Source organism: Bos mutus, chromosome 28, assembly GCF_027580195.1.
Source record: "Bos mutus isolate GX-2022 chromosome 28, NWIPB_WYAK_1.1, whole genome shotgun sequence".
Classification (NCBI taxonomy): Eukaryota; Metazoa; Chordata; class Mammalia; order Artiodactyla; family Bovidae; genus Bos; species Bos mutus.
The window spans coordinates 8,509,748-8,534,561 of NC_091644.1; the positions used below are offsets into that span (position 1 = coordinate 8,509,748).

General features: G+C 41.3%; 2 protein-coding genes and 1 long non-coding RNA gene across 9 annotated transcripts in view; 1 reads left to right on the forward strand and 2 right to left on the reverse strand.

Moving 5' to 3' along the window:
* Positions 1 to 9,409, reverse strand: part of MSMB (microseminoprotein beta) — a 47,036-nt gene extending 37,627 nt beyond the window's left edge. Inside the window, exon 1 of the mRNA XM_070364738.1 lies at positions 9,280 to 9,409. Coding sequence (XP_070220839.1) covers positions 9,280 to 9,318 — 39 coding nt within the window. The 5' untranslated portion in view covers positions 9,319 to 9,409. The remainder of the gene's footprint in view (positions 1 to 9,279) is intronic.
* Positions 9,410 to 12,391: 2,982 nt separating this feature from the next.
* Positions 12,392 to 13,585, reverse strand: LOC138986129 (uncharacterized). The gene is made up of 2 exons (XR_011463024.1): positions 13,468 to 13,585; positions 12,392 to 13,172 (listed from the first exon to the last, which is right to left on the reverse strand). It is a non-coding gene; the product is annotated as an uncharacterized lncRNA (long non-coding RNA).
* Positions 13,586 to 13,646: 61 nt separating this feature from the next.
* Positions 13,647 to 24,814, forward strand: part of WASHC2A (WASH complex subunit 2A) — a 46,202-nt gene continuing 35,034 nt past the window's right edge. For all 7 annotated transcript variants that reach the window (XM_070364888.1, XM_070364892.1, XM_070364889.1 and 4 more), the window contains exons 1-5: positions 13,647 to 13,788; positions 13,874 to 13,996; positions 14,774 to 14,938; positions 20,534 to 20,596; positions 22,438 to 22,611. In XM_070364888.1, the coding sequence (XP_070220989.1) occupies positions 13,786 to 13,788; positions 13,874 to 13,996; positions 14,774 to 14,938; positions 20,534 to 20,596; positions 22,438 to 22,611 (528 nt within the window). In that variant the 5' untranslated portion in view covers positions 13,647 to 13,785. The remainder of the gene's footprint in view (positions 13,789 to 13,873; positions 13,997 to 14,773; positions 14,939 to 20,533; positions 20,597 to 22,437; positions 22,612 to 24,814) is intronic.

Sequence of the window (24,814 nt, forward strand, 5' to 3'; positions counted from 1 at the left end):
TGGCTGTTCCATGAGGCATGCAGGATCTTAGCTCCCTGACCAGGGATTGGACCCTTGTCCCTTGCGGTGGAGGCACAGAGTCTTAATCATTGTACAGCCAGATGGGTTGATTTTTGTATATAGTATAAAGTTCCACTTCATTTTTTGCATATGGATGTTCGGTTTTCCTAATACCAAATGGTAGTTTTCCCAATGCCAAAAGACTGCTCTTTCCTCATTGAATTGCGTGAACAGTCTTGTTAAAGATCACCTGGCCGTGTATATGAGGATCCATTCCCAGGCTCTCTGTTCTGTTGGTCTATACGTTTGTCCTGTGCTAACATCACACTACGTTCATTACCTCATAGACTTGTAGGAAGTTATGAAATAAACAGGTGTGAATCCTTCAACTTCGTTCTTTATCAAGATTGCTTTGCCTTTGTGGGGTCCCTTGAGAGTCCATACGAATCTTAGGATGGGTTTTTCTATTTCTAAATTGCAAATTGCAAAAAAGTCTTTGCAGTTTTCATAGGTGTTGCATTGAGTCTGTAGATTGCTTTGGGCAGCATTGTTATCTTAACAATATTAAGATAATATTAGTCCTTCAATCCATAACATAGGACATGTTTCCATTTATTTGTGTCTTCTGTAATTTCTTTCAACAGTTTTGTGTAGTTTTTAGTGTAGAAGTCTTTTGCCATTTTTTTGCATACAAGACTTTAAATTTATTTTGAAGTATTTTATTCTATTTGATATTATTATGAATGGAATTGTTTTATTAATTTCTTTGGTATTGCCCATTGTTAGTATATAAAAATGCAATTAGTTTACATGAGTTCATCTTCTATCCTGAGACTTTGCCGAATTTGTTTATTATCTCTAACAGATATTTTGTGCAATACTTAGGGATTTCTACTTTAGATAAGGAAAACATTTTCCCTTAACTCTCTTAAAGTTCCTTGCTGGGTTTGAAATAAACTAACAAAAACAGATTAACCAGAGAAAGGTGTATAAAAATTCATTTAGTATAAGTTTTATGATACAAGAGACTTTATAAGGAAACAAACAACCAAAGAAATAGAATTAAGTATATTTGTACTAGGAAAGAGTGGAAACAGTGACACGTTTTATTTTTTTGGGATCCAAAATCACTGTAGATGGTGACTGCTGCCTTGAAATTAAAAGACGTTCGCTCCTTGGAAGAAAAGTTATGACCAACCTAGACAGCATATTAAAAAGCAGAGACATTACTTTGCCAACAAAGATCCGTCTAGTCAAGGCTGTGGTTTTTCCAGTGGTAATGTATGGATGTGAGAGTTGGACTATAAAGAAAGCTGAGCACCAAAGAATTGATGCTTTGAACTCTAGTGTTGAGAAGATTCTTGAGAGTCCCTTGGACTGCAAGGAGATCCAACCAGTCCATCCTAAAGGAAATCAGTCCTCAATATTCATTGGAAGGACTGATGCTGAAGCCGAAACTCCAATACTTTGGCCACCTGATGTGAAGAACCGCCTCATTGAAAAAGACACTGATGGTGGGAAAGACTGAAGGCAGGAGGATAAGGAGACGACAGAGGATGAGATGGCTGGATGGCATCACCGACGCGATGGACATGAGTTTGAGTAAACTCCAGGAGTTGGTGAAGGACAGGGAGGCCTGGCGTGCTGCAGTCCATGGGGTCACAAAGAGTGGGACATGACTGAGCGACTGAATTGACTGACTGGTACTAGGTTTAATGAAGTTGGTAGTCATGGAGGGAAACGATAGCTTACGTAATAGGAGGTGGTTGTAGTACGCTGGAGGAGACTTAGCCAGACCTTGTCATCAGTACTCCTCTTGGCATCCTTTGGTCATCAGAGATTAGGATGTTCCTTTTTGCCGGGTATAGAGAGGGCACATATGAGAGTTTTATTATCTGTTTCAGGGGAGAAGTGGGGAAAGATCAGCGTGACGTTGCTTCTGCTGTTTTCTCAAAATTCTATAGCTTCCATTTCCCACGGTGCCATATTTTAGGGTAGCATATCCTGAGCCTCATCACTATATATAATATCATGTCATCTGCAGGGATAGTTTTGCACCTTCCTTTACATTTCAGACGCGTTTTATTTCTTTTATTGTCTAATTACTCTGTCTAGAACTTCTGTTACTGTGATGAACAGAAATGGCAAGAGCGGACATCCTTGTCTTGTTCCTGATTTTGAGGGAAAGCTCTCAGTCTTTCATTGAGCGTGATTTTAGCTGTGGGTTTTTTCCTGTATGACTTTTATTATGTTAAGGACACACACTTCTCTCGAATGTTTTCTACGCACCAAGCATTTCTAAGTGCTCTTCATGTACTATCTGCTTAATTGCGTATAACCCTGTGAAATAGGGATTGCTGCTGCGTCGCTTCAGTCGTGTCCGACTCTGTGCGACCCCAGAGACGGCAGCCCACCAGGCTCCCCCGTCCCTGGGATTCTCCAGGCAAGAACACTGGAGTGGGTTGCCATTTCCTTCTCCAATGCATGACAGTGAAAAGTGAAAGTGAAGTCGCTCAGTCGTGTCCGACTCTTAGCGATCCCATGGACTGCAGTCTACCAGGCTCCTCTGTCCATGGGATTTTCTAGGCAAAAGTACTGGAGTGGGGTGCCCTTGCCTTCAAATAAGAAAACAGACCCCCAAAATTTATTCTCTCCATAAGTGAAGTTTTTGCATGTAGTTTTTGCTTCACACATACTACATTGTATTTTTAGGAAAACAGTGAATTATTAGGATATATTAAGCATTAATTCTAAAACAAACTTTGTGGCATAATGAATCACACTGTATTGTGAATTTAGATCACTCATTCATTTATTAGATGGTGACTTACTGCAGTCCAGGAGTAGGCTCATGATTACTCTGTACTCTGAGTACTTAGTACACAATTGTAAACTGCTTGGATCCTTAAATACTTATTATCAATATTTATTAATTCCTCAGTTCAGTTCAGTTTAGTTACTCAGTCGTGTCCAACTCTTTGCAACCCCATGAATCGCAGCACACCAGGCCTCCCTGTCCATCACCAACTCCCAGAGTTCACTCAACTCATGTCCATCGAGTCGGTGATGCCATCCAGCCATCTCATCCTCTATCATCCCCTTCTCCTCCTGCCCCTAATCCCTCCCAGCATCAGAGTCTTTTCCAATTATTAATTCCTAATATGTGTAAAAATGATAAAAAATTTTTTTCCAGGTAAGAACAGCATTACCACTTTGTAACATACAATAGTTCAGTTAAATAGTCCAAGAATTCATCATTGCTTAGCTGTTAAGAACCAGCTACTTGGAGCCATATGGTCTGGATTCAAGTACAGACTCTATTACTCGTGAGCTGTGTGACCTTGAAACAATTATTTCTCTTTTCTGTGTCTCTGTTTCTTCACCCTAAAATGAGGAGTGATGCAGACAAGCCTACACTCCACAGACCGGGGACACTCTACAAAGGGCTGGCCAGCACTCTCCAGAAAAGCCAAGGCCACGAAAGGAAACCAAAGAAAGCCAGACTGAGGCACCATTCCAGATTGAGGGAGCCTAAGAGACATACAACTGAATGCAACGTGAGGTTCTGGGTGGGATGCTGGGGCAGGAAAAGGCATCGCAGGGACAAATAATAATTGGCTATATGAATATAACAACTTCCTCCTCCCCCTGGAGAGAATTCTGAGGCATGTGTTTGATCAGATCAGTTCAGTCACTCAGTCGTGTCCAACTTTTTGCGACCCCATGAATCGCAGCACGCCAGGCCTCCCTGTCCATCACCAACTCCCAGAGTTCACTCAGACTCACATCCATCAGTCAGTGATGCCATCCAGCCATCTCATCCTCTGTCGTCCCCTTCTCCTCCTGCCCCCAATCCCTCCCAGCATCAGAGTCTTTTCCAATGAGTCAACTCTTCGCATGAGGTGGCCAAAGTACTGGAGTTTCAGCTTGAGCATCATTCCTTCCAAAGAAATCCCAGGGCTGATCTCCTTCAGAATGGACTGGTTGGATCTCCTTGCAGTCCAAGGGACTCTCAAGAGTCTTCTCCAACACCACAGTTCAAAAGCATCGATTCTTCAGCGCTCATGTGTTTGAAGGGTCTTTTAAAGATTCCCTGCAGGAGCAGGCTCCAGCCACTCACCATGATAGCTTGACTTTTAACCTTCCCTTCATTGGCAGCTGCCTTCCAACCTCTGTTTGCTCACTCCCTGCCCAGAGTTCACTCTACTTTGCAATAAACTATCTGCTCCAAAGTCCTTCTCTCAAGGTCAGCTTCTAAGGGGACTGAAGCCAGGATATTTCTTTCCATCGATACGAAGCACAATGATAGCTGGAATTAATCAATGACAGTAGAGGTCTGAGGGGAGCTGGATGGGGACAGAAGAGGGGCTCCTGGGGTGTTTGCAATGGTCTGTTTCTTGATCTAAGTACCGGTTCTATGGCTTTGTTCCATCTGTGAAAATTAGTTGAGCTCTATAGCTACAATAGGTGTGCTTTTCTATAGGTATATTATAATCCAAATAATTCTGTTAGTTTTGGCACAGTGTTTTTTGTTTTTACAGTAAAGAAATGATAAAAAAAAATCTTATTTACTGGCTTGGCAGTGAAAACACGGATAATATGTTTATATTAGCTAAAACAGCCAATCATTTATATATATATATTTTTTTTCTGGTTCACATATGGTCAAAAAAGAAGAAGAAACAAAGACCAGAAAGATGGGAACTTGGGCCCAGATGGCAAAAGAGAAGATGAGAAAAAGAAGATGAAGATGGCATAGTATTCACAGATCAAGGAAGCAAGAGATAACAATAAAAGTTATTTAAACAGATGTTTTTAATCTCCCTAGGGTCCAAATAGGTCATAAAGATTCCTCTCCAGGAAGACAAAGAAAATATAATGTCTCTTAAATGTGGAATAGGAAAACAAAAACAAATCCAAACAAGCAGACAAACTTCCTCCTCAAAATGAACTCGTACCTATAAAGAATACATTGGTGGTTCCAGGGTGGAGGGTGGAGGGGTGTGAGAAGTGGGTGAAGGATGTCAAAAGGTACAAACTTCCAGTTATAAAATAAATAAGTCATGGAAATGTAATTTACAGCATGGTGACTATAATTAATAATACTTATTTTATATTTGAAAGTTTCCAAGAGTAAATCTTATCATAAAAGTACTCATCACAAGGAAAAAACTCTGTAACTATGTATGGTGATGCCGATTAAGTAGACCTACTGTGGTGATCATTTTGCAAAATACACAAACATCAAATCATTATGCCGTACACCCAAAACTAAATATACGTTGATTATATCTCAAAAATTCTTTAAAAAAACACTCTTCTCCAAAGCTTAGACGCACAGACATTCATAAGATCACCTTTATTTCTTATATTCAACAGAGAAAAATCCCTAAAATCTTTTCCTATATTCAATAAAGAAAAATTTATTTGAAGAGAAACTGCAGTCAGTGAGTCCCAGTTTATAAGGCAGTACATCTCATTTTAAAGCATCATGTTACCACCCTGTGGCTTTTTGCCAGAGGACTCAAGATTTACAGGCAAGGCCCAGAGGCTATCTTCCACCGCATGTGCCCGGAGGTGAAGCATTAAGTCCAAACCTCAAAGGAGAGTCCTCACCGTTGTTGCAGATTGTAATGAGAGGCAAGGACAGAGCTACCTGAACCAGCTCTACGAATTTTATTTTATTGTATTGAGCAACAGGATTCACAACAAAAACAAGTAGATTATATTATCATGAGATTTGGAATTATTTATCCATTACTCCTTTAAAGTATTCCTTATAGATATTAACCCTCCTTTTTTAAAAAACAGGAGATTCAGATTGACTTAAATAAACTAAATTGAATTATTTAGTGTACTGACCCTAAAACATCATTTCACGTTAAAATGTCACAGCATGGGCATGTGAACACACACACACACTCACACTCACAAAGCCACGTACCTACTTTGAGCCGATGTCTGATACTCTCCACTCCCCTAAGTAAAAAGCAAAGCTTTTGCTGAGATTTTTTAAAACATGTATTAATATTTTAGGGATTTAAGATTATGCAATAAAGATAGTCTGAAAATTACTCATGTCCAGGCCCTATCCTTATACCTGATAAAACAGACATAAGAATTAAATCTCTGGGGTCACGCCTGAGCTTGAAATCATGAGGAGGGAGTGCTTGAGAGTACAGAAACACACAGCGAGGTCCCCCAAGAAAGAGACTGACAGCGAGCCAGGACAGAGGACAAGGCCTCGGGCAACCCGAGTCCACACCCACAAGGAGGTTCTGCTGAATTCTGAAGCAGGCGGGAGAACTCTAAACCAGAATTAGTGTACAGTCAGAAGTGCCAGTGTCAGAGGAAGCCCTGAGCAAACGGAAGATGCTACACATGATCAGTAGATTATTAAAACAAGTTCATTCAGCATCTTAGCACCACAAAGAAAGACAAACTTGTGGGACCTTGTGTTTGATACTTTGGAGTTAAGTTTCCACTGTTAACTCAAGTTCAACTTATGGTTCTTTATGAGCCATAGACTATTATTCAGTGCATTGAAGAAAGTTATGTTATTTGTCAACTATTATTTCTGTAGGCATTTTTTATTTCTCCTATTTACCCAACTAAAGAAATACTGTTTTATTAAGCCAGGTGTTGAAGAGGTCTGCAAAAATGTAAGCCAATGCACTCTCTGACTAAATTGCTTTTGTGAACATATAATTAATTTTTCATGAAAATATGTAATTTATGCTGATATGCAATGAATTTATTATTGTTATAATAAATTAATAAATTTTTTAAAAAAGCAAAATAAAACCAAAGATTTATGATAAAGAACCAATTAGAAATGTTGATAATTTAAGCCCAAATTACTGAAAAGGAAAAAGTCAAATTATATTCTGAATAACAGAACAGACAAACTAAAGTGTAAATTAGCCAGCTGGGGATTAAGTTGAGAGGGTCTTACAGAATAGTACAAAGAAGAAAGGAAAATGAAAAAGTTAAGAGACATAAAGAACAGATAAGGATGACATGATATTATATATAGTGATGAGGCTCAGGATATGCTACCCTAAAATACAAGAAGACGATGAGGCAATACTTTCAACGAGCTATTGAAAAGTCACTGTCATTTAGAATTCTACACTCAGAGATAGTGTCACTTAAAAGCACAGGTGAAGAGGCATATTTTAAGCATTCAGCCTCTAAGAAAGTTCAGCACCAGCAGATTCTCACTGGAACAAGTACTCAAGGTGTACACCCACACAGGAGAAAGACTGAAGGAATCCGGAAGAAAAAGCAGTATGAAAAAAGTAATCTCAACCACTGCGTCAGCTATTCCTATAGTTTAAGACTAAGTTAGTACTGATTACCAAAAATGTTTACAAGAACAATCTAGAATTAGAATTCTGGTTGATCTCAATGGAGGATTTGGGGAGAGCGTCAGCTATTCCTATAGTTTAAGACTAAGTTAGTACTGATTACCAAAAATGTTTACAAGAACAATCTAGAATTAGAATTCTGGTTGATCTCAATGGAGGATTTGGGGAGAAGGGAAACAGCAGAAGGAAGTGAAAATGTCCTGTTTGGGACGAGTATATGCCTACTGATTAACTTTAGATTTTGTTAGGCAAGTATAACTTTCTGTGTGGATATAAAAAATTGAGTAAAAAAATAGCAATGGAATATATAAATTTCACACCAGCAGAGGAAAAAAAATGGAACAAAGAAAATTTAATCAACCCAACAGAAATCAGAAATGGGGAGGAAAAAAACAAAAGGAGACCACAGGAAATAGCAAATGCAAAGTAAGAGAACATGGTTAAATTCAAACAAACGATTGACTGTAAGAAGAAAAAAATTTAAAGTGAATTAAAAAAATGGGAGATTTGTGTGAAAAAACTATTTGAGGAAAAGGAAAATTGCCAATAAGCTAAGGAAAAGATGCTCAATCTCCCTAGTTATGAAGGAATTACAAATATATGGCACCGAGATGCCATTTTTACTGATCAGATTGCAAATATTTTAATTTTGATAATAGCACAAGTTAGTTAGGAAGTTGGACAGTTACACCCTCATAGACCACCATTGGAGGTGTATTTTGGCACAAGTTGGAGAGCAATTTAGCATATCTATTAAAATAAAAATATTTGCATATGGGTGCAAGGAAGCATAGTCAAGGATATCTAGCAGCTCGCCTTGTAACAGTGAGATATTAGAAAGAACCTAAGTAAGTGAGGTAACAACTAAATAAGCCATAGCATGTTCTTACTGCAGAATACTTCACAGTAGTTAAAAAGAATAGTTTAGCTTCTGATAGTATGGAGAGGTATATTGTGAATATTTAAAAATATGCACAATGAAAGGTACAGAATCTGTGTCCATGTGTGCAGCCAGGGACACTTAGTCACGTTTGACTTTTTGTGACCCTTTGGACTGTATCCCGCCAGGCTCCTCTATCCATGGGATTTTTCAGGCAAGACTACTTGGAGTGGTGTGCCATTTCCTCCTCTAGGGGATCTTCCTGACCTGGGGATTGAACCCAAGTCTCCTGCGTCCCCTGAATTGCAGGCGGATTCTTTACTACTGAGCCATCAGGGAAGCAGTTTACATGTGTAAAACCACATAAATAAATCCTGTATGTATAGATCAGATAGATAGATAGGTAGACACATATACATAAACACATAGAAAAAGCTCTGAAAACTTAAACATCAGATGGCATTGAAACATGTAAAATATCATGTATGAAACGAGATGCCAGTCCAGGTTCAATGCACGATACTGGATGCTTGGGGCTAGTGCACTGGGACGACCCAGAGGGATGGTATGGGGAGGGAGGAGGGAGGAGGGTTCAGGATGGGGAGCACATGTATACCTGTGATGGATTCATTTTGATATTTGGCAAAACTAATACAATTATGTAAAGTTTAAAAATAAAATAAAATTAAAAAAAAAAAAGGTCATCTCTAAGGGATGAGCTCAGATGAAGAGTGGGGTGAGCAGTACATGTTGGCTTGTGGGGAGAGTTTGGAGTGGGGTACATACCAGGGCTTTAGTCTTCTTTGTAAAGTCTGATTTTACTTTCAAAGTCTGATTATTTGCTGAATGAGTTTGATTACAGTTCTTTTCCTTCTGGACACGCTTGCCTTTGCATAGACGGCAGATCTGCTAACCTAGACTAGCTATGCATTCAGGGAATGGGCTGTGTAGGCAAGTGGCTTACCAACCTTCGCACAACAGGATGCACGCTCTCTCTCTCCTCCCTCCCTTCTACCCCACAGTACTCACCAGACGCTGGGATCTTAAGGAAGGAGAGGCGTCCGCCATACTCAGCTGTGGACTAAGGATGGTAGCACCCACTCTTGAATATGCAGGTTACTAGCACCTTGCTAAGCAAAGGCGTGTGTGTTTGTGTGTGTGTGTGTGTGTGTGTGTGTGTGTGTGTGAAAGTCGTCTTTTATATAAGCAGGCTGGAAAAATTATACTTCAGGTAAGGTTTCAGTGACACAATGAAACCGACCCAATAGTTTCTAGACTATTAAAGCTTTTCTGTGACCTCTCTTGAGCTATCCACTTTCCGAGCTCTAGCATATAATATTAAGAAAAGGGGAAATCCGGAAGCACACTCAGAACAACTCTTTATGTCACTAATTAGTATCAGGCTTACGCATTTTGCTAGTTTAAATTTGTCCCTTCTTTCCAATCAATTGCTTATAAATCCTTCTGTTTGGCAACCTGGAAAATTTAATTTGCTCTTCTAAAATGATGCTGTTGTAGAAATAAAATACTTACGAGAACATTAAATTCAAATTTCATACTGCAAAGTCTAAAGTATTTCCTCTCTAGCCCCACAGCCCTCAGAACTTTATCCATATTCTGAAACCCCAGTATTAAGTCAAAATTTGCAGAATCTATTTGGAATTTACATTTTGAATTTTTACAGTACTGCTGATTGTATTGTAATGATAGCTTACTGTGAATGATGTTGGATTCCTGATCTCCGAAGATTTAGCTTTGCTACCAGGCACCAGGCTTGATTACTCAAGAGCTTTCATGTAGCAGGGTTTTATTAAAGTATAAAAAGGGACAGAGAAAGCTTCTGACATAGACATCAGAATGGGGACAGAGGCAGTGCCCCCACTCACTAGCCTGATCAAGGCCTTATATACTTTTACCAGGCCCACTCCCACAATATACATCTTAAATTAACAAGATTAGAGCTAATAATAGAAAGGTCTTACCAGACTCACTCCCGCAACATATGTTTTAAGATAACAAGATTAGACAGAAAACCTCCTTAAGGAGAAACTTGTCCTTAGGGAGATACATTGTTATATTGACTAAGACAAAACAATGGAGAAGATAACGTTTGTACTTTTCTCCTGGAGAGCCTCAGACTCCTTTCTCCTTTTCAAGGGCTCCAGACCCCTTTCTCCTCCTTGGGGACCCTGGACTTCTTATCAACCTACCTGGGAGTGGACTCTCTCAGTACCACTGGTTCTATTTCTTTCTCTCCTTTGAAGTTCCTAATGCAGTGGCTACTGGTTACTTAACTGACTAGACTCTCAAAGTTCCTGGTGTATAAACATCATTAATGCTTGATCCCCTGAACTTGTGTTGGCTTGGTGCCTGGACAATGACTGGGCAGACCCCTCTCCTTCTCCCCTGTGGTCCAGTGGTCCAGGGGGCTGCAAGGAAAATGCGGAGTCCTGCTATGTCTGGGCCCCCCTAGCCCACAGTTCAAGAGAGGGCTACTTCAGTTTCTAAGCCTAAGCAATTTTCTTCCACTACCATGCAAAGGGTTTGACCCTAATACATTGCACTCCCACCGAAGACCCTCTACATAAATTGTAGGGCCCAGTTCCTGGCTTCCATGGGAGCCTCCCGAAGCAACACTTGGTCTCTCTCCTCTATGACAACCTTTCTTAGTGACTTTTCATATGGCACAGAGACACACTGGCTCACAAGGTTGGCCATGCAGCTGTACTGCTCACCAGGGAATTCAGCCTGGCTCTTTATTCCAACACTCTTTAGTTTGAGGAGTCTGGGCATCACCTGGGAGCTTGTCAGAAATGCAATGTCTCAGGCCCCATCTTGTACCTGTTCCTTTAGAATCCGCATTTTAGCAAGATCCCCGTGGAGACACCTCAGGACAGAAAATAAAGCTGAGAGGGTGAAATGGCATGGTGGGGCATTGAGAGACTTGGGTTAGTTGAGAAAAGACCAGGGAATAACAGAGGGACTTGGAAGTTTAAGAGGCAGCTCTGTTACAGTCCACAGTGAGAAGTCAGCAGTTTCAGTTGATAAGGTCCAGGGTGTGGGTAATTGAGGGGCTCTGAGAATTGGAATGCAGATTAAGGTACATTGAGGCCAAGCTTACCCACGTGCCCACTGAAGTTGTCCATGATGATGTCAGAGGAGACGTAAGTTTGGTAATTGGCTCGGCCCAGTTTTACCAACCAAATTCTAAAGCGGTTTTATTTATTAAAAATATTTTAAATGAACGTGAAGGAATGGCCAGGAGGTTGGTAGATGCAACTTAAAAGTGAAGTTGCTTCAAGAAAGTAAGACTAGCTATGGAGCAACGCAGTGGCTGATAGCGTGGCTCCAGGCACCGCTTGTTTACTGCTTTGTCTAAGTCACTTAACCTCTCTGTGCCTCTTATTTCCTCAACTATGATGCAAGCATCAGAGTACCTGCTTCACACAGTCATTGTGAGAATTAAATGAAGTAGTATGTATAAAGTAGTAAATTCTTAGTACTTCAAATATGTTATATATTATTATACATGAGACATTATAAAACATAATATAATGTGATACTCTATGATGAATATTTGGGAAAAGTGTGACGGTGTTAGTTTCTCAGTCATGTCCGACTCTTCGGGACATGGACTGCAGCCCACCAGGCTGCAGAATAGTGGGGTGGGTGACCATTCCCTTCTCCAGGGGATCGTCCCAATCCAGAGATGGAACCAGGCTCTCCCGCGTTACAGGCAGATTGCTTACTCTCTGAACCACCAGCGAAGCCTGGATATTTGTGCAAACTTGTAGAAAATAACTGAGGTGGTGGTGGTGGTTTAGTCGATAAGTTGTATCTGACTCTTGTGACCTCATGGACTGTAGCCTGCCAGACTCCCCCTCCATGGGATTTTCTAGGCTGGAATATTGGAGTAGGTTGCCATTTCCTTCCCCAGGGGATCTTCCCAATCGGGGATAGAACTCGGGTCTCCTGCATTGCAGGCAGATTCTTTAGGAACTGAGCTAGGAGGTAAGCCCCACCCAAATAACTGAGGAGGGGCACTCAAAACTATCCTTGGGGTAATCACTCAAGGCAAGTCTTCACTCAAGGCAAACACAAAACATAGGGCAAGAGTTTGATAAACAAAGGGCATAGAAAACACGGGAAGAGCTACGTTTAATGCTTACAGTATGGCAGGCACCCTGGTACTTCACAAATACCACATTTACCACATTTAACACCACATTCCTGAAAGACAGGTAACTGACAAGGATTAAATAACTTGCCCATGGGCACATAGGAATGGAAAGAAATTGGAATCTTCATTTTAAAAGGTAAGTTGGTCTGGCAGAAGAAGGTCTCTGCAGATGGATCTTCGGGGAAGTGTGAGGCAGAGCAGCTGAATCACTGAGCGCTCCTGGGAAGCCGGGAAAGTTGAGAATGGATTCATAGGCAGGGGTCAGATTACAAATGGATTTTGCCTGTCACACGAGAAATTTGGACTTGAATCTGAGGGCATTGCCTACGGAGTAAAGGATTTAGGGAGTAAAGGATTTTAAGGAGGCCCTACCCAGTGAGTTGAAACCGCGCATGTCCTTAAAAGCAGGAGGATAACGAGATAGATCAATCTCCAGTAAATCTGGGTTTCTGTGTGCTGATCCAGTGACAGTAAGCGGAGATGTAGCAAGGAAGAGGCGCAGCAGCCGCGAGCTCTTCTTCTGCACACATCTCCGGACGTTTAAAGCTCTTTGGATGGGTTTTCCAAGATCCTTTTGGCTCCCCTCTGAACACATCTGGTTCCCTGCGTACTTCCGGACTAATTACGCGCCGGCCACTCGGGCCCTTCAGCTGAAGCTCAACTTGACTCATGCACCCCTTCAGCGCCCCCTGGCTTCCGCAGTCTTCCTGTTTTGTTTTGGTTTTTTTTGTTTTTTCCTTTTCTAAAGTGAAACAGATTAAAAAAATTATTAAAGTATAGTTGACTTACAGTGTTTTAATTTCTGCTGTACACCAGAGTGAGGGTTATACACATACACATTCTTTTTCATATTCTTTTCCATTACGAGTTACCACAGGATATTGAATATAGTTTCCTAGGACCGCGTCGTTTATCCGTTAAATCTGTAATAGTTTGCATCTGCTAACCCCAAACTCCCAATCCATTCCTCCCCTGACCCCCTACCCCTTTGACAACCACCAGTTTGTTCTCTGCATTTGCGAGTCTGTTTCACATACAGTTCATTTGTGTCGTTTCACATACAGTTTCTGCATATAAGTGATATCATATATCTGCCTTTCTCCTTTTCTCTTAGCTCCTTCTGTAGGATCATCGCTAGATCCATGCACGTGACTCACACGCAGCCAGCTGGCGCAGCCTCCCTTCGGCGGCACGCCCCACATCCGGTCACGTGAGGGGCAGGTCACGGGGCGCTCTGGTCACGTGAGGCTGGTCACGTGCTAGGCCGCACTGCTGGGGGCTAGGCTTCCGGAGACTTTGGGGGCTCGGCGGGTGCGGTCCTGCGGCTTCGGAGCCCACCAAACTGCACAGCCGGGATGGTGAGGGCCGCGCTCTGGGTTGGGGCTGGGCCGCGTCCGCCGCCTCCCCGGAGCTCAGCCCCTCTTCTCGTCCTTCCCGCTGCAGATGAACCGGACCACCCCCGACCAGGAGCGAGCGCCGGCGTCCGAGCCCGTGTGGGAGCGTCCCTGGTCGGTGGAGGAGATCCGCAGGAGCAGCCAGAGCTGGTCGCTGGCGGCCGACGCGGGCGTGAGAGGCGGGACCCGGGACGGGAGGGGAGGGCGGGCCGTCTGGGGGTGATGCGCGGCCTGCGAGCGGAGGACATCAGTCCCAGCCCCTCTCCACCCAGTCGATCCCGCTCTGTCTCTCGTGGACTAAATAACATCCCTTCTTGCTCTCGAAAACTTCCTGGTGGCAGTCCTCAGGCACTTGGGCGGATGCCGGCCGGTTGACTTACTGCCGCCCATCGCAGGGTGGTCTCTTCCTTGTTTGGTTTTTTCAGCCAGGCGCCAGCTCCATCCTGAGAGTTAGGCTTCCACCACGCCGCAGGCTTACAGAGGCGCCTCATAGGCGACTCCCTGTTGAGACCTGGACTGAGTGGGGTGGGAGACAAACCAGTATATGAATATCGTTGAGTAAGACACCTTACGTACGCCTGGGGCCCAACAAGCTCAGAGCCGTGATTCCAAAGTCCCATTTGCGTAGGAGTTTTGGATGAGTAGTGCTTTGTTATTTTGCCTCTCGTCTGTGATCCCTGAAGAATGACAACCAAACAGCACTTTAAAATTTCTCCGGAGACGAGACAGGAAGTGTCCATTGACTCACTGCCACTGTTCTGACGAGCTTTCTCAATGGTTTTCTGTGCTGCTTGGTCTTGGTACTGTCAAAAGCAGCATCCCTTTCCCATTCCAGCACGCACACACACCAAGGTGAAAGGAAGTGGCTGCTTCTCTGTTTTGATGTGCAGAATAGATGCGTGTAATAGATGCATATTGATACTACTGTATGTGTTTCTTTTTTAAATAGCTACTACAGTTTCTACAGGAATTTTCACAACAGACTATCTCTAGGACTCATGAAATCAAGAAACAGGTGGATGGACTAATTCGGGAGACTAAAGCCACAGATTGCCGCCTGCATAATGTCTTCAATGAGTTCCTTATGTTGTCTAATACCCAGTTCATTGAAAACGTGAGTTAGTGACATCCGATTTTTAAACAAATAATACTGTTAGAAGGAGCAGTAGTCATTGATATTAAGTGACCTATTGTTAGGTTCTCTTAAATTTTGGTGTAAGTAGTACTTCTTGGTAATTGATGTTCCCTCCCTTTTTATTAGTAAAGTTTACCTGTTTTTTCAAGCCTTTGAGAAAACCTAATGATAAAAATTTCCTGATATTCCAATGTTTTCATCCATTGTTAATTCTGGAGTTGTCAGCAGTTTTGGTGAATTGCATGGCCCTCCAACAAGCCTTGTTATCCTCTATAAGGAAAGCCATACACCTGGTCTGGTCCTCTGGCACCAGCATGTTATTAATTGTATGCATTATGTTCTGTTAAGTTATATTAAAAGCATGTGTGTGTCTACTTGGACTATTCTGAACTAATGCTTTGTTATGCTGGCTGAAGCTGTGTCATAAAATCAACTCTAAACAGATTGTTGCACTTTAACCCAAGTGCAATTTTGTCGGTTTATCAAGTTTCAAAGTTTTAGATTCTAGGAACACGTAGATAAACTAGAGCCCCCTCTTAGAGAACATCACAATTTTCTGTAATAGTGTTATTCCAGAATAAAAAAGAATAAAATGTGGCTGGAGCTCCATGACTGTAGGGGAGATTATTCTAGAAGATGGAGAGGAAGCTTAGTTAAGCTGACCTGTGTTTCTCATAGAGTGACTAACTTTCTAAGTATCAGTGTTAGTTATACTGTGAAAAGAGGATTATTAAATTAGGCTATCTCCTGAGACTGTTAGATACAAAGTAATAAAAATGATTTTGAAAATTGCAAGATTATACAAAGATTTAGGATTGTTAAGAGGAGACTAAATATTGTCCTGCAGATATCTTACACAGCATGTTTGTACATTTTTAGTAACTGAGGTTGAAATGCCACTACTGGGCTTTTGGGGGAACCTGTGTGTAAAATAAAGATCTGAATAAAGGTTTTAAATATCTCTTTGCCTGTAACTTAAGATATAGCCAATCTTCTAGTTAAATCTGTAGTCATTTTCTTGTCATCTGCGCAGAACGTCCGTGCTTGGTCCTGAGCATGTTCCTGTTGGGAGAGGCAGTCTACAGGACTCTCGTCTCCGCTTTAGTAGTGTGTGTGTGGTCCTATTAGTTTTTCATCGCGCTGAATCCTGTGTCCTTTTAACTATATCTGTTGCTCTCATTCTGTACCTTTCTCGCTGGATCAGGTGCTTAGCTCTTCTCAGCAGTCAGCCTTGCAGCCCTAGAGTGGGCAAGGAGTAGAATTGGGAGCCTTCTTTTGTACCTGGTGTGCCTGTAGCACATTGATACTGGCTTGGTCCTGACTGGCACTTTGGGGGAAATGGGCATTATAAGCTTCTTTCTCTGAATAATAACCTTCAGGTCTTCTCTTTCCCCAGCTCTTCTTTTCTTTCCAAGTTTTCTTAGATTCTGAGTTTCTGATAATCTAATTTTTGTGGGAGGTTTTTTTGTTTACTTTTGTTTTTGTTGGTTATTTTTTGGTAATAGTTCATGATTTCTGTTCGCTCCTTGGATTCCCTACATCCATCTCTCTGTCTCCTTTGTCTTGTGCTTCTTCCGCTTCCAGTCTGCGGCCAAATTTCGCTCTAGACGTGCTTGTGGCCACTGCCAAGTCGAACTGGTTCCCAGACTTCCCTGTAATGCCACGTGTTACATGTTCTTTCCATTTGTGGTAGAGCGTCATGTTGTTAAAGGATGGCTAACGCTTAATAAAACTGGAGGAATCTACCTGCTGATAATACATTTGGCAGTGATTTGGCTTTGCAAATGTTTTCTTCAAACCCTGACATCAGGACTCATGTATTACAATTCGGTCTTAAATGGTGGTGCTATTTGGTTTCATGGTAGTTTATTGGAAAAATACACAAATAGGTTTTTAGGTTTTAGTAACTGACCTCAGAGGCAGCTAGTAGATTGCGAGCTGCATTATAGAGTTAGTGAAACTGAAAAGCAATCAAGACTTTTTAGGGCAAGAAAAATCAGTACCTTTAGTAAAGGCTCACGAGGGGACTCTGAGGAGGAGAAATGCTGATTAGCAGTGGCCAGTGCATCAGTGCCTTATTGGTAGGGAATACAGTTCTTGCAGCTTCATTAATCTGTTCCTTTAGGAATTTTGTCCTGAAACCTTGAGTGACCTAATTAACGACTTCTTTCATAGCACTTCCTATGACTGTAATTCTACATCTATCGATACGGTTTGATGTGTTGAACTTCTCTACTAAATCAAGCCCCACATTTTTACTAAGTGTTATGTTCTTTGGGTTCACCGTGAGCCTGATACATAGAGACTCAGTGAATATTTGCATGAATTAATGAGAGATCATAAAAGTAAAGAGGACCATGGCTGTGTATAATGTGGGAGGAAATCTCAGCCCCTTGTCAGATTTTTCTCTTAATTCCTCACCTTCACCTCTTACCTCATCTCCCCAAATGAGGAAAAGATTCTTCAAGTAGAAATATCAAAGATATTTGACAGTTGTGTGAATGGCTACCTGATTTTAAAGTGATTGAGCAACCCATGAAGCTGTGAGTTCAGTCTGAAGGGTGAGGTGAGTCAGCATTGTTTACCTGCTTGTGAACTGAGTACTTGAGACGCGTGGTCCTGCCCACCCTTAAAAGCCCCCACGGGTTTTGTGTGCTTGCTGGCTGGTTTCCCAGATGCCATGTTGGCTTTCTGAAGCCTGCTGATGTCTCGTGAGGTGTTTTTAATGACAGGCAGGAGGAAAAGGAGGGTATTGATGCTGTTCAGACCTAAGCTTGAAGCTCAGTCTTTTAAGTTAAATGGTCTTGCTATTTAAAGTCTGAAGTGACCTTGGCAGCTGTCTTGTCTTAAAGTCTCAATTTTAAGATTTATTTGCCATTTTTTGTTCATGCCTTTGAAAATTACTCCCCTAATTTCTCGTCTTTGTAGAATGATTTTTTTTTAATATGGAAAAAGAAACAGCATATGAAATTTCAGATACTAAAGAAGAGCCTCTCAAGATTTTGACATGTATATTCCAAATTCATTCCCATGCAGACATTGGACTCTAAGTTTTTCCCTTTGTTGTTGTAAGAATAATGGACACTTATAGTAGGAGAGATAAATATGTATAAAAAGTATTAAAATGTGAAAAAATTTAAGCTACAGAAGTCAACTATAATTCTACCACCCCAAATTAACCAGCCACTCAACACGTTGGCATATTTTTTTCTAATCATATGTATGTGCATAACTTTAACCTTGTCTATATGTATGTATTTGCAGCCTGCCTTTTTCTTCATGTTAGCATATTATTTTATAAGCATTTTAACACATCTGTAAGATTTACTGAACTTAATTTCTGTTTCTATTTCATTTTATGGCTACCATTATTTAACAATCCCCCATACAAAACTTTTTAAGATAAAATATTTTGTGTATGTAGGAAAGAACAGATAATAACCACAAATGCTAATAATGTGCACTGCCTTATATTAACAGATGTTAATATTTTTTTCCTCAGCTGTAAATACTTTGGGTGTGGGCTCGTTTGTTTTGCCGTCTCTTTACTCTTCTTACGTGGAGAGTATGTATATAGTCTTTGGGCGTGTATCGGTACGTGTGTGTAGTATGAGCTGGGGGTCTCCTTTGTTTCTTTTCCATATAAGGTAACTTTTATCGTGTAGGTCTTTCCCTCAGTGACATACATGTGACTGTGTGTTCTTGTAAATATAAATAGGCTCACGTGGGACTGTGCGTCTGCCTCTTACCTCTGTCTTTTATTATCTTTATCTGCTGTAGTAAGTGTCACAATCCTAAATACCAGAGATTTCTAGTAAGACTTAATAGGGCAAATCTCTGTGACTTCTCTTTATTCATAATTTTCATAGTTATCCTTGGCTTTTTTACTTCTGTGAATTTGAGGATTATCTTGCTAATTTCCCCAGAAAAGTCTACTAGTATTTTGATTGGAATTGCAGAGAGTTACAGATTTGGTGTTTGTGATTTTGAATGTAAATCTGATGCCATGAGCATCTGACTGCTTGTATTTATTTTTCTTGGAACCAAATTTCAAGAAGTAGAATTCTTGGGTTGGAATATGTGAACATTTAAAAATAACACCGTTTAATCAGATTGACCTTGGGTTAGAAGATATGAACATTTGAAAATAACATTGTCTAATCAGATTGATAGTTATTTTGAAAAGATGGGCGACCTCATTCCATTGCTGGCGAAGGTCCGGGAAGTGGGCACTGGGGTGTGTTGCCATGGCAGTGAGAGTTGTTCCACACTGAGATCTAGAAGAAGCTCTGAAGAGTAAACCAGAGTTTTGTCCTTTGGCTTCGCAATCCTGTTTTTGAGAAGCCTGTAGAAATAAATGATCCATGGCCTAAGAACTTAGTACATATTTACAGTAGCTGGTTTGCACTAGCAAAAACTGGAAATGTCCTTAATGTTCTGTAATAGAGAATTCTTGAACTAACTATAGTCAACTTCATACCATAAAATATTATGTAGATATAAAAACAATTGAGTCAAATCTATATGCGTTGACCTAGAAAGTGGTTTATGAGAATATCAAGTGAAAAAGTGGGGCAGAAGGATACGTGTCATATGAATGCAGTTTTGTTTCAAAGCTGGAAGGGCAGAAAACTGAATGTGTGCCTATGTCTGTATAAATTTGTGTAAGAGCCTTGGGAAACAAAGAGGAGCGCACACCAAACTTAATTATTCTGAGGATGAGGTTGGAGGCAGGGATGGAATTGTTTTTAAATATATCTCTTCTGCAACTATCTTTATATTGACATTTTAATTTTATTTGACATAGGGTTTACACACTATAAAATACACCCTTTTAAAAGTATAGAAGGCAGTAGATGTTAGTGTGTTCTTAGAGTTTTGTGACCATTACTAGTGTCTAATTCTAGAGCATTCTCATCACTGCACTATTTATAATGAGAATGTTTTGCTTTGGGAGTTTAGGCAACAATAAATAGTTAAAAAAAATGACAATGAGTTGCCAGAACGATGGCTCTGTATTAGAAAAGAGAAGCCGCCTGCCCAAGCTGTGTGGGCGAGTCCCACGACCGGTCTTCTGACACATCATTGGTGGGCTTGGCCTGTTTTCTTATAGATGAGGTAATAAAAATGTATCAACCATTCTAAGCAACAGGATAAAAGTAACTTAGCTTCATGGTTTCTACTGTATAAATGTGAAAGCTCTTACACCTGGTGGGTAAGTTTTGCCACTTGACACGCTCAGAGCCGCACGTCGAGGGCCTGCGCCAGTGCTCTGCCAGCGTTGGGTTAGATTAAACGAGAACATGTGAACTCTGGTTTCTTGTTAATTTTGTGACCGTGGTCAACCATGAGATTGAAGGTTTTGTTTTGTTTTCATGTTTCCTAGTCTTTTGTGTCTTTTCTTTAAACTTAATTTTGGGCAAGTTGTCTACTCTTCTCTGCTTCGCCTCAGCCATTTCTTGAATAATCGTTTCTTCTTGTCTTTGTCTTTTTAAATTGTATATTGAATTCTTACATCGTGATTGATTCCAAATGCTGTTTTGACTAAAAGCTGAACCTTGCTTCCGTGTTTAGCGTGTGTATGATGAGGAGGTGGAGGAGCCGGTGCTCAAGACTGAGGCGGAAAAACCAGAACAGGTACTTGCTTTGAATTACTCTTCTCTTGGGCTCCTTTAGAGAAGAAAAGTAGTGATTTATGATACGGCTGCTGGAGGGAGAGGGGGGCAGGGAGATGGACTTTGGGAGAAATGGGAGAAGCTGGTTTTGACAGCTCAACAATTGAACTTGTTTGTTTCTGAAATTCATTGTATTAAGAAATGTGTAGATTAAGTTCCTGATTTCTGGCTTAAGAGTAGAGCAGAGGTGGGTAGAGATTTTCTGTAAAGGACCAGGTAAGAAATATTTTGTTTGCTGGCTGCATTGATTTCTATCCTTTGCTTCTTTTTCTTCTTTTCTTCCTCTCCTGTCCCTTCCCCTTCCTCCTTTAAAAATGTAAAAACCTTTTTTACCTTGAGGGTTACTAAAAAAAAAAACCAAAACGGGCCATACTGGGCAGTAGGTGGTGAGTTCTCTGAAGATTGTGTATCCCTGTCATTTCAGGACTGTGCTGCTGCTTATTACTACCAGTTTAAGAATGAAAGTAAGAAGAAAGCCATGCTACTTGTCACTTATGAACGAGTAGACTAAGAAAGGGTACTAGCAACCAGCTACAGTTTTGCCTGTTTCTAGCCTTTAAAAATTTATTAAAAAATTTTTATTTTTAATAGATTTGCTAAACTGTTTTAAGTGTAGTAATATCTGGTTAGACCAAGTCAAGATTCAGTTTAAAGTGATAGCTATTTAGTGAATTGTCTTTAAAAAATCCACAAGCATGTTTTTGCACACTTAGTACCATGTTAGCTGTTTAACTTAGAATCAAACGTACCAGAGTGCAAAAAAGACGCAGCCAAAACGAAAAAGTGAATTAGAAGACTTCTGCACTTGGGGTAGAAGTATCAAGCACTCCTTAGGTTTTCCCTTGGCTTTCAAAGCAGCAGTGTATGGGAACTTGCAGGGTCCAGTGCTCAAGACGCCACCGACCCAGGGTAGGGGCGCGGGTTGGGGAACGAAGATCCCACGTGGTGTGTCATAAAAAGGGAAAACTGTATGGTTTGTTTCTGTAATTATATGTCAGCTTGCAGAATATTTGTGAGGAGAGGAAATGACACTAAATATATTCTGCAATACTTCCTACAACTGATGACACAGTTGAGTGTGTGAGCACTGCTGTCACAGGAAGTGGAGATGGGTGGGATCTTTTCAGCAGGTTGGTGTTGTGTACAAAGTTTTGTCGAAGTGGGGGGCATCGTTCCAGGGTAACGTACAGGATAGATTAGAGATGAAACCGACTCTCTCTTGGTTTGAAACAAGTTTATAAACTGTAATCGTCCAGTTATTTTTTTAACTGTAATTGAAAAATAACGACTCTGCCTGGAGTATTTTCTTCTAAGTCTTAACCTCCGAAATTGTCCTAAGGACCATTAACCAAGGTTAGTGGGTACAGTCATGGCCAAGCTAAAACCCTAGGCCCTTTGTTCCTTCAGAAGCAGGGAGGGAAGGTGCCCTTGATGTCTTGTGATGTGCTGTTCATTGTTCTCGGGCGCTTTTACATGGTCTACAGAGGCTGCTCCATCCCACCGTTGTGCTTTTGTTTTTGTGAATGATGAACCTGGAGTTCCAGAGCCTTCTGTAGTTTGGTGCGTGTTCAGTGCATAGACACATTTGGGACTTAACACTCCAAAGTCTGTGCTGAGGCATTCAGCAAAATCTTTGACTTTCGACATTTTAACGTTGTAAATGATTAAGAACAACATTTTTAATTAAGTTTTTTTGGTTTTGTTTGTTTTTGAGCATGAGTCTAGGCTTCAGTGAACATTCCCAGTGTTTTATTAGGGTGGTATCAATATACTGGAGATCTTACTAAAAATTACTTTTTCTAGGAAAAGACCCGGGAACAGAAAGAAGTAGATCTGATTCCTAAAGTCCAGGAGGCCGTGAACTACGGTTTACAGGTGTTGGACAGTGCGTTTGAGCAACTAGATATAAAAGCGGGAAACTCAGACTCTGAAGAAGATGATGCTAATGAGCGGCTGGAATTGATCCTTGAGCCAAAGGTAAAGACACTCAACTGCAATACTCACTGTTACACCTGTTGTGATCTGGGTCCTTGGGCGCAGAATTGTTAAGATGGGGCCTTCAGCTGTAAGAAGTGACGGTGCCACTTAGTGCTCTCATGTTGACTCCATCAGTCAGAGGGTGCTGTTCAGGAGCATCGATTGAGCACTTACTGGGTACTAGCGTGCCAAGTTGGGGGAGTACAGAGATGCAGGGCTTCATTCCTACTCTCAAGATGCTTGTCATAACCATACCAGATGGCCAGAGAAAGGCGGCAGTTACAAAAGTCACCACCATAGATGTTTTGACTTCTGCCTGGAGAAAGTAGGGTGAAGATGAGATTTGAATTGGGTTTCGAAGGATGAGGAGGCTCATGAGAGGCAGGGGTTGTTGGGAAATGGACATTCTGTAGCTTGCACAAAGAGGGACCTCAGAAGTGTTAAAAGACATGTGGGTTGTTCCAGGTTTTAGCCAGTATGAATAAAACCGCTGTGAGTGTTCATGAAGAGATTATTGGCCTGGCAGGTACTTACTGCTTTACTGTTACTTTCTCTCAGGTTGGCTCAGTAGTAAACACAAGAGGTCGCCTTACTGATTTTGAGAGTCCTTGTGACACAGCAGTGCTTTGTGAATTGGCGCATGCTGGAAAACCAGTCTCTTCTGATCGTGTATTCACCGCACGTTTCTCTTCCAGTTAGAGCTAACCCTGCCGAGCTGGGGCTGGTCCTTTAACCCTGATACGCTGTCGTCGTCTTGCCTTTTCACTGTAGGGATTTAGCAGCAGGGCTTCCCTGGTGGCTCACGCAGTAAAGAATCTGCCTGCAGTGCAGGAGACCAGGGTTCAGTCCCTGGGTTGGGAAGATCCCCTGAAGGAGGGCATGGTCACCCACTCCAGTATTCTTGCCTGGAGAATTCGTGGACAGACCTGGTGGGCTACAGTCCATGGAGTTGCAATGAATTGGACACGACTGAGTGACTAACTCACACAGCAGACCTTGGGAAATGTATTGCCTGGGTCACATTTCCTCCTTGCAAGTCTCTCACCAGTTTTTCTGTTACAGAAAGACATGGGAACAAGCCTTCTGAGTCACTGAACAGTCAGCCCAATTAGCACTTTGATTTCTTTGCACTAAATTAGTTTTTGCTGTATCTTTGACCTTTACATGAACCTTCGCAAACTTTCTGTCATTTTCCAAGGACAGAACTGTTCTCTTCTTTTCCCAGTGTCTTTTTAATAGGGAAGAGTTGTTAAAGCCAAAGGACCATGCCTCCAGGGTGGAGTGCTTTCTTGGCTCTAAATTTTTGATGTTTGTAATGGCCTGAAATGGAAGAATCTCTAACATGTACCTGTAGATAGTCTACTTCATTTTATTCTGTTGTTTGATCTTCTGATCTTATTTTACCAACTTCACTTCTCTAAATTCTACCACGTGAACCTCTGAGGGGCATTATTATTATTTTCTTTGGTTTTTTTTTTCCCCCTCCTAGATAGGTTCTTACCAGTCTGTTGGAAACATTCCTTTAGTTAATTATGTTGACCGTAGATACCTGCCCTGTAGGTGGCTGACAGTCCTCGGTAAATAGCTCTCTCTCTCTGTCCAGCCCATGCCTTCTGCCTGTGCTCCTGCCTCTGCCCGACGCAGCGTGGAGGCGGCCTACTCCATTCCCTCCCTTAGTGCCTTCTGCCTGTTTGTCCACACACCCCACTACCCACTGACTATTTGTGTTATTTCCTCCGTGTGCTTCTCCACATTTAGCACTTCGTTCTCAAGGGTCGTTGATTGGTTGATCTTTGTTCACCAAGTTGCTTTTCAGGGGAGGAAGATAGGTCACCATCATCAAAGCTTGTCAGGATTTCCAGTTTCTTTCCTTGGTCCTCCTCCTTTGGGGCATGTTGCTATGAAGTTGTGCCCCTTTCTTTGTTCAGTTACTGCTGGTAAACTTTTTACAAGCCTTTGCCATTTTTGTTAATATAATTAGGCACTTGAGAAGGGAAAGTCTTTATGAATCAGCTTTACTTTTCTATCTTTACCTAGGATTTAACTTTTTTAAAATTAGTGATTGAAAAAAAAATCCTGCTGTGTTTCTTATCCTCTTTTATTATGTAACTTTTTTGGGGTAGTCAGATGGAAGAGGATGCCAAATGGAATACCTAATTTGATTTTCAACTTAAGTATTTAACTGCCTGTTCCCTTCCATTGT